General features: G+C 57.1%; 7 protein-coding genes across 7 annotated transcripts; 3 read left to right on the top strand and 4 right to left on the bottom strand.

Moving 5' to 3' along the window:
* Positions 1 to 170: 170 nt before the first annotated feature.
* Positions 171 to 3265, top strand: MFIFM68171_09426 (Gpi-anchor transamidase-like protein; the record flags this gene model as incomplete). Its single annotated transcript, XM_071064845.1, has 5 exons — positions 171 to 200; positions 498 to 1550; positions 1612 to 1860; positions 1919 to 2096; positions 2154 to 3265. The coding sequence occupies 5 exons, from the start codon at positions 171 to 173 to the stop codon at positions 3263 to 3265; spliced, it is 2622 nt and encodes an 873-aa protein (XP_070920946.1).
* Positions 3266 to 3773: 508 nt separating this feature from the next.
* On the bottom strand, positions 3774 to 4879 carry CRC1 (carnitine transporter; the record flags this gene model as incomplete). Its single annotated transcript, XM_071064844.1, has 2 exons — positions 3774 to 4447; positions 4525 to 4879. 2 exons carry the CDS (start codon positions 4877 to 4879, stop codon positions 3774 to 3776), a joined length of 1029 nt encoding a protein of 342 aa, XP_070920945.1.
* Positions 4880 to 6504: 1625 nt separating this feature from the next.
* Positions 6505 to 8107, bottom strand: MSC2 (Putative zinc transporter msc2; the record flags this gene model as incomplete). The annotated part of the gene is made up of 2 exons (XM_071064843.1): positions 6505 to 7540; positions 7599 to 8107. 2 exons carry the CDS (start codon positions 8105 to 8107, stop codon positions 6505 to 6507), a joined length of 1545 nt encoding a protein of 514 aa, XP_070920944.1.
* Positions 8108 to 9125: 1018 nt separating this feature from the next.
* ALG1 (mannosyltransferase) lies at positions 9126 to 10559 on the top strand (the record flags this gene model as incomplete). The annotated part of the gene is made up of 2 exons (XM_071064842.1): positions 9126 to 9360; positions 9418 to 10559. The coding sequence occupies 2 exons, from the start codon at positions 9126 to 9128 to the stop codon at positions 10557 to 10559; spliced, it is 1377 nt and encodes a 458-aa protein (XP_070920943.1).
* Positions 10560 to 10815: 256 nt separating this feature from the next.
* On the bottom strand, positions 10816 to 11423 carry ubc15 (Ubiquitin-conjugating enzyme E2 15; the record flags this gene model as incomplete). The annotated part of the gene is made up of 2 exons (XM_071064841.1): positions 10816 to 11180; positions 11261 to 11423. The coding sequence occupies 2 exons, from the start codon at positions 11421 to 11423 to the stop codon at positions 10816 to 10818; spliced, it is 528 nt and encodes a 175-aa protein (XP_070920942.1).
* Positions 11424 to 12109: 686 nt separating this feature from the next.
* On the bottom strand, positions 12110 to 12820 carry SNU23 (U4/U6.U5 snRNP associated protein; the record flags this gene model as incomplete). Its single annotated transcript, XM_071064840.1, has 1 exon — positions 12110 to 12820. One exon carries the CDS (start codon positions 12818 to 12820, stop codon positions 12110 to 12112), a length of 711 nt encoding a protein of 236 aa, XP_070920941.1.
* A 509-nt stretch (positions 12821 to 13329) lies between these two features.
* Positions 13330 to 14250, top strand: DPH5 (diphthine synthase; the record flags this gene model as incomplete). The annotated part of the gene is made up of 2 exons (XM_071064839.1): positions 13330 to 13464; positions 13522 to 14250. The coding sequence occupies 2 exons, from the start codon at positions 13330 to 13332 to the stop codon at positions 14248 to 14250; spliced, it is 864 nt and encodes a 287-aa protein (XP_070920940.1).
* Between the last annotated feature and the right edge of the window lie 115 nt (positions 14251 to 14365).

Raw genomic sequence — 14365 nt, 5'->3', positions numbered from 1 at the left:
CGTCCTCAAGCGGGGCAGCCATTGCTAGCAGTGGAACTTGGACTTTCAACGCCATCAAAATCGGTTCATAGGAGGTTTACATTCTCGCAAAGAAAATGCAAGAATCCCGAAGGCGTCATTTCAGGGGGCCACTAGCTATGTAAGCCTCCTTCTGGAAGGACAGTTACACCATGGCGACATCCAAACCCAACAGGCATAAGGTGAGCTTCTCTTCGAGGCAGTCCTCTGTGCCAAACAGTCTTTCTTTCATGGTCCCGTCTCCTTCCCGGTGCTTTCTGGGTAAGCAGTTCGAACGCCTTTGGAAACGCTCCAAGTGGAATGCAGCAAGCAAACAAGATGACCAAATCGTCGAAGCATTTATATCGCTTCATTATTGCCCAGACCCGTCGCCTAGTCCACTATCATCTTACCTCCCCCCAGTCTCACTGCTGGCTTGAGTAATGGCCGCTGCATCTTCATCTTCAGTTTTACCCATTCCTCGTCTGACAACGCGCAAGTTTCTTCCCCTCCGAGAAATCACACTTAATTCGCGACCGCTTGTCAAGCGTGCAATCCAATTCTCTTGCGACGGGGATCTGGCAGTCACTGCCGACGACTCAGTCCACATCTTCGTGCCCGAATTTCCCGACCTGTCTAGGCGTAGAGAGAATCGGACCCGCCAATTATATGAAGAGCATGACGGAACAGTGGCGGCCGCGAGGTGGCCTGACAATGGTGAAGAGTCATCTTCAGACGGTGAAGAGTACGATAACAGTACGGTCCCCCAAAGATACAACCACCAGACCTTTCGGGCACAGTATTCCGAGGGCAGCAAGCACATGCCAGTTTCCTATCCGCCTTTAGACCCACGCGTCAATAAAGAGCTCTACACGGCCGCGGGGATTCCATTCCCCTACGAGGGCGCCATCGACGCTGACAATGACGCCAACACTGAAGGGGGGAGCGGCGATGGCAGCGATGAATCAACTGACTCGGACGCATATGATGAAGAAGATGGCGATGGCGAGGCTGGCGGCCTCGGGTTCAACCGGCCCTACGGTGCTGGCTATGGCCCAATCACGGGCGTTGGCAGCAGCATGAACCACGTTGTGTCCGTTGGCTGGTCCCCGTCCGGCCTCGGGGTGAATCGTCGGCCCATCCTGGCCGTCCTCACCGGCTCCGGGACGCTCACCATGTACGGAGATAGCAGCGCGTTCACAAACATCCTGCCGCGTGCCAACGAAGGCATGTTGCAGCGCCGCGAGCTCAACTCGTGGATCGTCCTCTGGGGCGTGGGCGAGCGTTTAGTGGTGCCTGGGCAGCAGACAGAGATCAGCGAGTGTATCCGTGGCTTTTCCTGGGCTCACGAGATGGGACCCGGCCAGGCCCTACTCGCCACCATCAACGATGTGAAAGAGGTGGGAATTATCAGCGTCCAGTCAGTCTCGGTGCAAGGTGAGAACAAGTCCAAGGGGGACTTGTCGTTTCGCATAGAACCAAGGGAGACTGTTGTCTGGCTAGTGCGTGAAATTGCACGCTTCAAAGCCGAAGGGCCGCATACGACGCAAGACGTAAGCGCCTTCTACAAACTTTGATCTTATTCCAACGGAACATCACTCACACTGCCATTAGCAAATGGACCCGGATTTTGTCCCTTGCGGCACGTCCTTCGGGCTGCGCTGGGGACCCTGGTTGGAGACAGACGGCTCCCGTACTTGTGTTCTCTCTTTTACGGACCGGAACTACGTCGGCTTCAAGAGGGTTACAGTAAAGGACCCTTGGATCAGGGGCGAGCTGCCGAACTTGGAGGTTGAGAGCAACGACATAGATGGAAGATGTCTCCACCTGTCGAGCGACGCATTCGTAGAGTTTGAGGATGGTGTAGGTTTTAACCTCTCTGCTCTACTCCGTTTAACGAGTGAAGGTTGACAAGGAAAAGATCTGGACTCACGGCCCTGTCAAGTCGTGTCGCGGGCTAATCGTCACTGGATTTCACGTCAAAACTTTTGAGCTTGTCCTATCAGGAGACGCAAACCACAACCACGAGAAGCATACTGTCTGGGACTGCGGGACTGCTTATGACGATGGTGACCACGTCTCGCAGAATCCCATTGTCGGTACGTGCCCCTGTTCTGCGTTTCTTCGATTAAACGGTCTGTGTTAATCCTTCCCAGACCTAGTCATTCACCCACCTGACTTCCTCCGTCCAACGCCAATTCCACTGTACACTCTGATACGCATGTCTGCCACCCCGACCACCAAAGATTGGTTTGAGACCAACGTCCCTCCTCCCAGCGATCCCACTGTAGACGCTCGCCCACAATGGGTCCGCTCTATCGCGCAGAAGCTCGAAGTCTTGGTCCCTGTCGATATGCATCTGAAACGCAATTATACTGGAGAAAGTGACTCTGACGGCGGGTCAGGTTCGGGGTCTGATAACGACGACGAAGGGGACCTTGATGCGGACGATCTGGGCATGGACTCGGACGATGATGAGAACATCGACGCCGGTTTAGGATATAACCAGATCGTCGAGATCCCCGAAATCCACCCGTACCGCTACCGCCTCCACGGCCTGACTCTCTCACCGGGCGGCGGGGTGGCTGCCGTTCTCGCCAGCTCCCACAGCACGCAACACCCAGAGCGAGGGGGCTGGCACACGGTGCGGTCAAGCGTCCTGTTTGGCCACAAACCGCGCCGGCGCCGGCACCGGCAGCTTCAGCGGCAGGGCCAGAACCCGTCGATCGACCACGGGAACGACCAACTCATCGACCCGCAGGTCATGGATACACCCGTGGTTACTCCCGACATCAACTCGCACCTCACAACCGAAGCAAAACTCTTCGAGTACCTCTACGGCGGCGGCCCAGAAGTCCCGGGGATACATTACTATCCGGCCACATCCACCGCTCCCCAACATGACAACACCAACAACAACAACACCACCAGCAGCAGCAGCAGCAGCAGCAATAACAACACCGCAAAGCTCCGCCGCATGTTCGCCCCGGCGCTCGAGAACCAGATATGCGACCTGTGCGGGGCCCGGATGAACATACGCAAGGGCAGCCTGAGCGGGTGCGAGAAGGGCCACTTCTTCGGGACGTGCGCGACGTCGGGGCTGGCGGTGCAGACGCCGGGCGGCACGCGCAGCTGCGGGGCGTGCGGGCTCCGCACCATGAGGGCCGAGGTGCTGGTGGCCAAGATGGCCGAGTCCGGGGGGGATGAGGTGAGGAAGCTCGTCGGGGAAGGGGTGTGCGGTGCGTGCGGGGGCAAGTTTCTGAGTTGATTGGGAGGGGAAGGACAGGTGGTTGAAAAAGGGGGCTGAAAAAGGGGGTTGTAGGAAGAGGGAGCGGATTCGGGACAAGCGGCATGTATCACTACCTCAAAAAGCGAGGGGTGATCGTTATTTCGCGGAGTTGTAAATCTCCTAACAATGATTGCTGCCGAGGAATTTGGTCTAGCTGCCCAGGGGTTCATGTATCTGGCACAAATCGGCGGGATGTGAAGTTCCAAGACGGAGCGACACCGCGCCGGCGAAACGGACCAAGACGCTCCAAGTCTAGAACAACGTAAAAATAAAACTTCCAATGCAACACCCCGACTCCGGCCGCTCTGGATATCCGACGACATTTTACAACAACGGGAACACGGAATCCGTCAATGGAAAGATTACCAACCCATACCCAAGAAGCGAGCCCCGCGCTGCGAGCGACGAGAAAAAGAAAACCCATGAAGGTCTATCTATATGCAACAGTGTACAACCCTAACAGCCTCCGCCACCCTTGCTCGGTTGATTAGTTAAACACCTTGTTCATAGCCTGGTGGGCGAGCTCGACGCCCAAGAAGGTGGCGGCGTTGGCGGGCACGGCCCTCGCCAGCGCGGGGCCGAAGCCGGGGAAGAAGGCGCGGAGGCCGCCCTGGCTGTACAGGCCGCGCACGACGCCGCCGATCGTCACGTTGCCCTCGGCCGTCTGCAGCCTGCTCTTGACCGTGTCGATGGGGAACACGGGAGTCCACATGGCCACGCCCGCCGCGGCGCCCGCGCAGGTGACGGCCGTCAGGCTGAGCTTACCGCTGACCTCGCCCGTGACGGGATCCCGCGGCGTCAGCGTCCTCTTGATGTACTCGTAGGCGGCGAAGTAGGCGGCCGAGCCGGGCCCGTCGCGCGCCAACGTGGCGGCCGAGCCGCGGAACACGGAGCGCACGCCGCCTTCCTTGTAGAGCTGCCGGACCACGTCGACGCCGCCCGAGTACTTTGGTTTCTCGCCGGGGGCGAGCTTCTTCTGGCCTTGTACTTGGAGGATGACCTTGACGCGCTCAAAGGGGGCCGTGATGGCCGTCATGGGGATGGCCGAGAAGAAGCCGGCGGCTGAGATTTGCGCGATCGAGAGGTTGCCGTCGGGGGCGACCGTGCTGGTGGAGCGGACGATGGACTTGCCGAGATCGTAACCCCAGAAGGAGACGGCGACTGAAGAGAAGAAGGGGATTAGTTGTGTTCTGTGGGCAGGGACGGAGGGGACGAGTGCAAACACAAGTGAGACTCACACATGGGCGTCACACCCACGAGCGGCGCGCTCACACCCGCATAGAGACCCCGCCGCAGACCATCTTTAGCCACGCTCTTCTTAACTACATCGATTGCGCTCGAGTAGACGCCCTTCTCGGCGGTTTGCAGCCGCACCTTGACTAGGTCAAAGGGATGCCCGACGATAACGGCGCACACGCCGCCGAAACCCCCCGCAACAAATGATCGTAGTTGTGCCAGGCCCGTGGACGCTGCTGCTTTTGCCTCAGCTTTGATTTCTGCCTTGAGCTCGTCCTTGGTTTCGGGGATGTGGGGAAGCTTCTCAGCGACAACGCTGGGCAGCGTCGTCTGCGACCGTGATGGTGTCGAAGACATTGCGATTGTGTGTCTGAAAGGGCGGTATTAGGGGAAAGAGGAGGGGCAAAAAGAGCGGTTTTAGAGACCGGTCCTACGGAGGGGACGGAGTTCCGACGAGTGGTTTAGAGTTTCGGTCCTGCGATGTCCCTATGCGCAACTCTTTCCCCAGCGCAACAGCGATCGGTGATGTGGCAGACGTGTTGATTATCCTCGTAGCAGAACCGGGGCCGTATCTGGCGGAGAGTTGAATGACAGTTCGATTTAGCGCTGCACGGTTGGAACCGGTGTTGCGAGGAGGTGATTTTGACCGTTGCTCACGCGCGGGTTTTTGAGAGTCTCGGCCGACGGCAAGCGTTCAGCCACGGACGTCACCCGCCCGGACTTGATAGAGCCTCGGCAAAAAGGAAGCCCCGCCTTTGTTTCGTTGGCAGACCCCAGATCCTCGAAAGAACTCGGTGATTTACGCCAAGAACCTCGTTCTCAGCCTCAGGTTAATTCGCGTTCTTCTATGTACATATAAGGATACGAAAATTTATGTCCTTTGTGTTCTTTTGACTGGAGCTGAAAGCATCTGAGCCGCCGCTCCTTGCCAGGGGCAAAAGCCAGAATCGAGAGCTAGACAGTCCCGGCTACTGTTACCCCTCATCCTATCTATTTCAGCCTCCCTCGGTCGTTCGGCTTCTTACTGTGTACCCGTTCAAACTGCTCCCTCCTTGAAGAGCTATGTGCCCGTTCGCTTAGCCAAAGGGACCCTTGGCCAGCTTCACAGCAAGCGTTCCCGCAACCCTTTGTGGATCCTTGGGTTCAGGCTGGGCTGGGCGTGGGGTACGGCGGCAATTGCAGAATCGATCCTCGGCATCATTGAGGGGCAGGTGGCTACAATCTTCGTCAGAGGGGTCTGGCGTCTTCTGACGCCAATATGCATGCCACGCAACCGGACGGATGGATGAGGCTGCAGGCAAAGGCCTGAATTTCCCAGCCAATTGGCATCGACTGGGCGACGGCTCTTGCGACCGGGCCGCGTGATGGCGAGCAGTGCGAATGCACAACTCATGCAGGGCGAAAAATAAGGTAGGGACGCCAAGCCTCGTCATAGATTTGCATGTGAATGCGCCATTTTGGGCGAGAGGAAGTGCGGCATTCGCATTTGTCGAGCAACCCTAACCCTGTTAACGGGTCGGGCTGTTGTACTGTTCCGGTACTCGACGCCTGACGGGACCTCCAGCCATCACACCAGGCAAGATTCGCTTGGAAGAGGTAGGACGCTGCTACTATGCTCCCGGTACTTTTAGTGGATGGGTAGATACATCTGACTCAGAGTCGGCACAGGAAAAGAAAATCCGCCAAGTCGGAATCCTATTACCATCCTGTAGGGTCATTAGCAACATGAACGCTAGGTACAACAGGGTATTCGTGACCCTCCTCGCTTCGAACGCTACAATATCCCAGCTAGCCGTAAGCGCTCGCCCATACAGAACGAAGCGGGAGGGCAACACCTCCAGTGCCGCTCAATCAACATTGAGAAATGCAAGGCCAAAAGACTCTCCAAACCATGAAACGGTACGAGCCAAAGAGACATCCAGCATCCAAGTTGTATACCAAACCGAAGATACAAGCGGTTAAACCGACCCCACCTCCCCTCGCTAAAAGATGCTAACGCTCTTCGTCGACTTGTGCAATTGCGACAGCGCGCTCCGTCCCACTCCGCACCAGCAGGTCGGATCACCCTCCCGCTCGACCTGCAACGTAACATCGATGTTATTCCCGAGTAGATAGTTGCGGACGCGGTCGCGGACGTCCTCCATATCTGCACCCCTCGCAGCCACCACATGCATGACTCCCAGCAGCTTGTTCCCAGGGACCCCTTCTCCGGCGTTCCGGTCGTCGATCCAGAACTTAGGCGCCGCGTAACCGATCACCCCCCGCAGCCCGGTTATCCCAGACAGCGTGTCGCGCAGGTTGTACTCAATCTCAGGAGGGATCGTCAGCAGCAGCCTTCGCGCGCACGACTTGACAAGCGGCAGGGCTGACAGCAGGATCAAGACGGCGATGAGGAAGGATGCAAGCGGGTCCCATCCCGACCATTTCCAAAAATGCGTGAGGATCGTCGAAGCGATGACTGCGGCGCTACCCAGCGTGTCAGCCAGCACGTGGAGATAGATGCCGTGCATGTTCTCATTATCGTGAGAATGCGCTCCGTGGGCATGGCCATGGTTCTTATCGTGGTGCTCATGATCGTGCGAGTGCTCGTGGCTGTGACCGTGGGCATGCCTGTTACAGCCGTGGGAATGGCCATGGCCATGGTCATGCCCATGATGGTGGTGCCCAAAGGCCTTCATCCCAACCAAATTCACCACCAATCCAAGCGTGCTGACGATAAACAGCTCGCCCAGCCGTTTCGTCTCTCTGCCTTCGATTATCCGCTCGCACGCCTCGGTCATAATCTCAACGCTGATCAATATCAGGAACACGCCGTTGCCAAACCCGCTGAGCGTCTCGATCTTGCCGAATCCGTACGGGAATCTTTCACTAGGGGGCCACTTGCTCGCGACGGCGGCAAATAACCCAATCGCTAGCGCCACACAGTCAAAGAACATGTGTATGCTGTCGCTGAGGAGGCCTAGCGAGTCCGTCACATAGCCGTAGAACGCTTGCACGGCCATAAATGACAAGTTCAAGCTGTAGAAGAGGGGATTAGTAAAATCTGTCCCTTGTTCACAGCAGGGTTGCTACGAACCTCATAAAGTAGAATATCCGACGAGAGTCCTTCTCTGTCAGCACTGCGTGGAGCAGCGGCCATCTAGACGTATACTGAAGCAGAAGCGATGTGAACTTCGAGCGCTGGGCCGAATGGTCGTGGTGATGGTGTGAGTGTGAATGTGAATGGGCCCGCGATCTTGCGGGAGCGGGAGGCTCGTATACGCCAACCGCGCCAAAACTGGCAGCTGTGGGCGTCACCACTTGCTTCCCCCCCGGAGTTGACTCGGTCCTCCAATGCGCCGAAGAGAGATTCAACGGCATCGGCACATTCGAGTTTGCACGATAGGGGGAATGGTTGCCATCGCGCTGTTGGCTCCGCATATGGGAGTGCGCCCCGTTGGCCCGCGAATCTTTGCGACTCCGCGACGGACTCAGGGAGGTCAAGGAAGATGTGTGCGAGTGCGAATGTGAGTGTGAGCAGCCATGGTCAGAGACATGGTGGTGATGTTGAGGTATCGTAGTCGCCGGCAACGCGTAGGACGCCATTTTGTTCCGGACGCGGTTCGAAAATCGAGCCTATAGTTATCCGAGCGAGAACGGCTGCAACGTCGAGTTTAAGGATTGTCGAATCGCCGGCTCTCCCAGGTTTATTTTTCAATGGGCATCGAAAGGATTATCGTTGGCCCAGAAGGGGCCTGCGATGCGGTAGCGGTCTTGTCGCCGGCCGGAGGCCCGTCCGGGATCGTTTTGCGAGTCGGATGTAGTTTCGGGATCGGCAATGGCGCTTCTAACGTCGAGGTTCGGTCGATTGTTGGTGCAGAACCGGAATGTAGATGGTTCACCTAAACGCAATGCGCCCAAGTCTGCGATCGCAATGTGCTTTTTTGTCAAGACCAAGACATCGGATTCCGACCTCAGTTTGTTGATTTGTTGACTGGCCTTCTGGGACTGGCCAGGCCGGTGCAATCCGTTTCAACCTGAAGCCCTTGGGCTAAGAAGCAGCGAGTGTGGTCGCGGGATGGCGGCTCCGTCGTCGGCCACGATTGTGTTGCTTGCTTGTGGTGTCCTGGTTTCCCTCCCCCATTTCCCCTTGTCGCGGCATCGACCGCCGCCTTCCCATTCTGGCCCCTGAGCTGAACCTGGTTATGGTGGGGAAGGTTATCATCGAGTGTTGAGATCCGGATTTGTGATTGGCTGTTTTCATGCAGTCTGGCCACTCCCCTGCAACGCCAATGTTATCAACTGCAGGGAGAAGTGACCATCCCGTTCCAGATAATCGGTGTTAATATGGGAGCAATATCAATCGTCAAATTTGTCGACAGCCTCAATCCTCGCCTCACAGCGTCATCGTCGAGCTCGCGACAAGGCTGATGGACTCAACACCGGTGCATCGCAAGGCGAAGTAGCTGTGACAGGTGTAACCTGCAACCCTTAGCCCGGCCTTTTTTTTCCCGACCGAGCGCTCAGTGCCGCAAGTTGTGCAATTCCAGCAGACCAGCGCGGATGACAGCTGTTCAAAACCGACAGCTTCCACATCGAACCCGAGGCGCCCTGTAATACTACGATGTTCTTAATCTTGATATACTTCCTGCTTCTTTGTTTCTTCGGCCTAATAGCGCTTGCTGCGTACTCAATTCTAGGTCTAACCGAGTACAATGAGCCCCCAGCGGGGTCGTCCGAGAGATGTGTTTCCGTCCATGTCCTCGTCCTCGGTGACATTGGCCGCAGTCCGCGCATGACGTACCACGCCCTGAGCATCGCCAAACATGGAGGGAAAGTGAATTTGATAGGGTACCTCGGTAAGCTAGGTCGTTGTAATACGAAGCACACCTCGGTCTTGCTGATTCGCAGCATAGAGAGTTTACCTCATCCCGACTTGCGGGACAACCCCAACATCACCATCAACTCCCTGCCGGTTCCTCCACGCAGGCCACCGTCCATTCCCTTCATCGTATTTGCGCCCTGGAAGGTTATCTACCAGATCTACCACCTCACCCGTCTCCTCGCCCACGGGCTGCCGCCAGCGCAATGGATCCTCGTGCAGAACCCCCCTTCCATCCCCACCCTCGCCGTCGCTAGCCTGGTATCCTACCTGCGCAAGAGCAAGCTCATAATCGACTGGCACAATTACGGCTGGACCATCCTTTCAGGGACGCGGGGCGCCAACCACCCGCTCGTCGCCCTCTCCAAGCTCTACGAATGCTACTTCGGCCGCCTGGGCCACCTCCACCTGACTGTGACCAACGCCATGGCGCGGCAGCTGCGCAGGCCCCCGTACAACATCGCGCAGCCCATGATGGCCGTGCACGACCGCCCGGCCGCCATCTTCCGGCCGCTCAGCTCCCCGTCAGCAAGAGCCGAGATCCTCGCCCGCGTGCTCCCGGAGGCCGAGCAACCCTTCGTCCGCCTCCTCGTCAACGGCGACATGCGCCTCGTCGTCAGCAGCACCAGCTGGACCCCGGACGAGGACTTCTCCCTGCTCCTGGACGCGCTCGTGCGGTACGCCGCGTCGCCCGCCGCCGACGCCAAGCCCGTCCTCGCGGTCATCACCGGCAAGGGCCCGCAAAAGGAGACGTACCTGCGGCGCATCGCCGAGCTGACGAGGGCGGGCCGGCTCCCCAACGTGAAGGTCGCCACGGCGTTCCTGCCGTTCCCCGACTACGCTGCCCTGCTGGCCTGCGCGGAGCTGGGCATCTGTCTGCACATGAGCAGCTCCGGCGTGGACCTGCCCATGAAGGTGGTCGACATGTTCGGCGCCGGCCTGCCGGTGGCGGCGTACTCGAGGTATGAGAGCTTTGGGGAGCTGGTGAGGGAGGGGGAGAACGGGAGGGGATTTGAGACGGCGGAGGAATTGGCGGAGATTTTGGTGCGCCTGTTGGGGGATGGGGGCAAAGCGGAGTTGGAGAGTCTGAGGAAGGGGGCGGTTCGGGAGGGGAGTAGACGGTGGGATGAGGAGTGGGATTCCAAGGTCGGGGCGGTTATGGGGCTGGTATCGTGAAGCGTTTGATTGTGAGGGCAAATTATTGAGTTATATGTGGAGATTACACGTGCAATATGTGCTACTGCTCGGTGCGTCGCCGATTAACCCATTGTGGTCTCTTCTGGGAGAATCATGCAGATATGCTAACACCGAGCATAACCTGCCATCAGACCCCATCGCCTGTTCCAAAGCGTAAAATCTCCCCACCCCCAACGCCATCCAATTTTGATACCCATTATCTCTTCACTCACAACCCCTCTGGCTATCCCACAGCTCAATCCTCCCCCAGGCTCTCCCTTACACATTTCCGGCAACGCCGCCGAAAGTCCTTGTTGGTGCCCGCCCTCTCCTCACGCAGCAGCCGCGCCGCCTCGACATTTGCGGGGCTCTCGTCATTGGGGTCCTCAAACAGACTGATGACGCTAAGGAGGATCGTCTCGGGGGTCTGCACGGGGCTCCAGCGCTCGCTGGCCGCCTCGTAGCCGTACTTGTCCTCCTCGGGCGGGTGCAGGATACTGATGCACAGCTCGCCATTAGGGTAGATGTTTGGGTGGAACGGGACTGGCGACTGGAAGACTAGCTTGGGCGGCATGTGCGGGTAGGTCGGGGGAAACGACAGGTGCGCGCGGAAGTTGCCTCCTGCCAGAGGAAAGGCTATTAGCTAGGGAATAGGGGAAAATAGCAACTATCACCTTGGCGCGCGGAGCACCGGACATTACCTCCATAGTATTTGCACTCGTCGCTAATCATCAACATGACTTCCCACTCAAAGATGTTGTCGTCTTTGACCAAACCGCAGGAGATGCCCGGTAGGTCCTTCGCCGTCTGCATCTGCTTGAGTTGCCGTGCAAGCAAAGATGCGGCAGCCACCGAACTGGCCATAGTTGGCGATTTGGGAATGTCCGCCTCTTCTCCTCCTATAAGGTTGCTTCCTATTCCACTCTCGGAAAGTGGACGCAAATTAGCGACGAGGTTGGGTACGGCGCTTTGTCGTGATTCGCGGCGAGGTGAAGAGCGGTCGACGATGCGGTTTCTAATACGATCCACGGATATGCGGCTAGGGGTGCTTTGTGGTGTTCAAAGGTAACGAGAATAAGGGGACGACGAGAGAATCAAGAATTTCCTAGAGCTGTTTGTTCGGGAAAGGCGTCCGCGATAATGGCCACATCGGTCAAAGCAACCGACCAAAGCGGATGCGGCGCGGCGGGGTTCCACGAAATGCTACGGCTTCGTGCCTGGGGTGGGGCGTCCCGTTTACTGGGAGCGCATGTAGTAATGTCAGATGTACAGTACATACTGACAACTGTAGCATGAACAATGTCAAGGCGTGTTGGGTCGCCCAAGGGATATGAACGAAAAACAGAAAGAAAAGAAAATAGGTTGAAGAGACAGAACAAGTAATACAAAACGCAGAAGCAGAATGAAAAGGAGAAAAATGGTTTATCTTCGCTCAAAGCGATACTAGTACAATACACATGTGCGCAACTCGTTCAGACTCCAAACTCCTGCCCATGCTTGGTATCTTTGTGGCCCTTGTCCAACACTATCAAAGCACAGCTTGTGGTGGCTCACTTTTTGGCGGTGCTACCAAATCCCGTGAATCCCATGGCAGCCATCATGTCGTCTTCATCGTGCTCGCCCTCGATCCGGACATCCTCGCCGTATTCTGTCTTGACTTTAGCTGCCGTCTCTTTGTCTAGTCTTCTCCGCTCCTCTGCTTCTTTCCGCTTCCGCCGCTTCTCTTCCCTCTCCTTCTCTTCCTCCTCCTTGCGGACTGCTAATCTCTCGTGTAGCGAGATGATCTGCTCCTTCTTGCGCTCCTGCTCCCGCTGCCACAAGGCCTCGATGCGCGCGTGCACGTCCTCCGCCGTGGCCTTGCGTACCTCGCCCGTAGCGCCGATATTCCGCTGGTGCTGCATGCTGTTCGTGTGCTCCACCCATTGGAGGTTGTCTTTGAATGTCAAGTCGCATGCCTCGCAGTAGAAGCCGGCTCCGCGCCCGCGCTTGCCCACGCCGGCGCCCGCAGGCACTAGGGTCGACGTGCCGACGAGCTTGCTGAAGTCTTGGGTCGCGTTGCGGGCCGTCGTGAGCGTTTCGCTTCCGTCCATGGGCTTGTAGTACTTCTTGCCCGCCATCTTGGCTTCCCATCGCGCCTTGCGCTCCTCCTTCTCAGCGGCTTCCCGCTCCTTGGCTTTCGCGGCATATTCGTCCAGGTCGTACTTCTTCCTAAAGTCGGTATCGCCGGCCGCCTGGCCGTACGCAGAGCCTTTATTAGACATGATGTTAATCGTTGATTTGTTGTTTGGAGAGTAATCAGCCCGGGGGGAGTGGGAGCGCTAGCGGTCGATCCTTGGAGCTTCCGAATTTTGGAGGGGCAGCTTTGACCAGCCGGACGAGCCAAGCAACTCTACCAATAAAACATCCTTGCAACCGATTGACACAATTCCATTCAGGGGAGGTCAAGTTTCGAACTGACATCTATTTCCTATCTCTTCGATTCCTATTCTCTTGTTTTCATTGTAACCTGGGTATATCAGGCGAGGTAAAGCAGCCACATGAAAGAACAACACGCTGACGGAGAATCTATATTAATTCCCCGAGAGTCAGAGAATTGTAAGGTCAGGTAACAAGTAACAGCTCCGACTGTTGGCGGGGTAGTGGGGAACACCTATGTCCCACCCTGGACGATGAACGTGCTATCTTATCTCTGCCCCGCCATCAAAACCTCTTCGCTCCCTTTCCAAGTCTCTACGGGGCATAACTTCGATCTCCCCGCTCGGCAGTCAAGATGCTTTATCTAGTAGGCCTCGGTCTCTCAGACGAGACGGATATCACCGTCAAGGGCCTGGAGATTGTCAAGAAGGCTTCGCGGGTGTATCTCGAGGCTTACACCAGCATCCTCCTCGTGGACCAATCTGTCCTCGTACGCCGTGCCCTCTCTCCCCATACCACGGTTTGGGCTAACGCTAATACACAGTAGGAATCCTACTATGGTCGCTCAATTGTGGTCGCCGACCGCGAGATGGTCGAGTCCAACAGCGACGAGATTCTGCGCGACGCCGACACTGTTGATGTTGCCTTCCTCGTCGTGGGGGACCCCTTCGGTGCGACCACGCACACAGACCTAGTTCTTCGGGCGCGTGAGCTCGGCATCTCCGTGCGGACAGTCCCGAACGCATCCATCATGTCGGGAATCGGCGCGGCGGGTTTGCAACTGTACAACTTTGGCCAGACGGTCAGCATGGTGTTCTTTACCGAGGGTTGGAGGCCCGCGAGCTTCTACGACCGGATCAAGGAGAACAGGGGGATCGGCCTGCACACGCTCGTACTGTTGGATATAAAGGTCAAGGAACAGAGCCTCGAGAACATGGCCCGCGGGAGGAAGATCTATGAGCCGCCGCGCTACATGTCTGTTGGCACTTGCGCGAAGCAGATGCTCGAGATCGAAGAGGAGAAGGGAGAGGGTGTCTATGGTCCTGATAGTTTGGCAATCGGTGCTGCTCGGGTTGGCGGCAAGACGGAGAAGTTTGTCGCCGGCACACTCAGGGAGCTCTGCGATGCAGATGACCTGCTTGGACCCCCGCTACACAGTCTGGTGCTCCTAGGAAGGAGAACACATGAACTCGAGCACGAGTTCGTCCGGGAGTTTGCTGTAAATAAGGAGACCTGGGACAGGATATGGAAATCCGAGTATCAGGGCAAGCAATGAGAAGACGGCGCCAGCTTGACAAGATCAAGAAACTCAATTCCCAGAATGCGCATTCTAGCTCGTTGCTAACCATTGACCATGCCCGATTCACGATACTTTCTCAGCACAGATTTCC

This window comes from Madurella fahalii (assembly GCF_045866475.1).
Source record: "Madurella fahalii IFM 68171 DNA, scaffold_5, whole genome shotgun sequence".
In the NCBI taxonomy this organism is placed as follows: Eukaryota; Fungi; Ascomycota; class Sordariomycetes; order Sordariales; genus Madurella; species Madurella fahalii.
The sequence above is the reverse complement of the archived record's forward strand: the minus strand, read 5'-3'. Positions and strand labels throughout refer to the sequence as shown.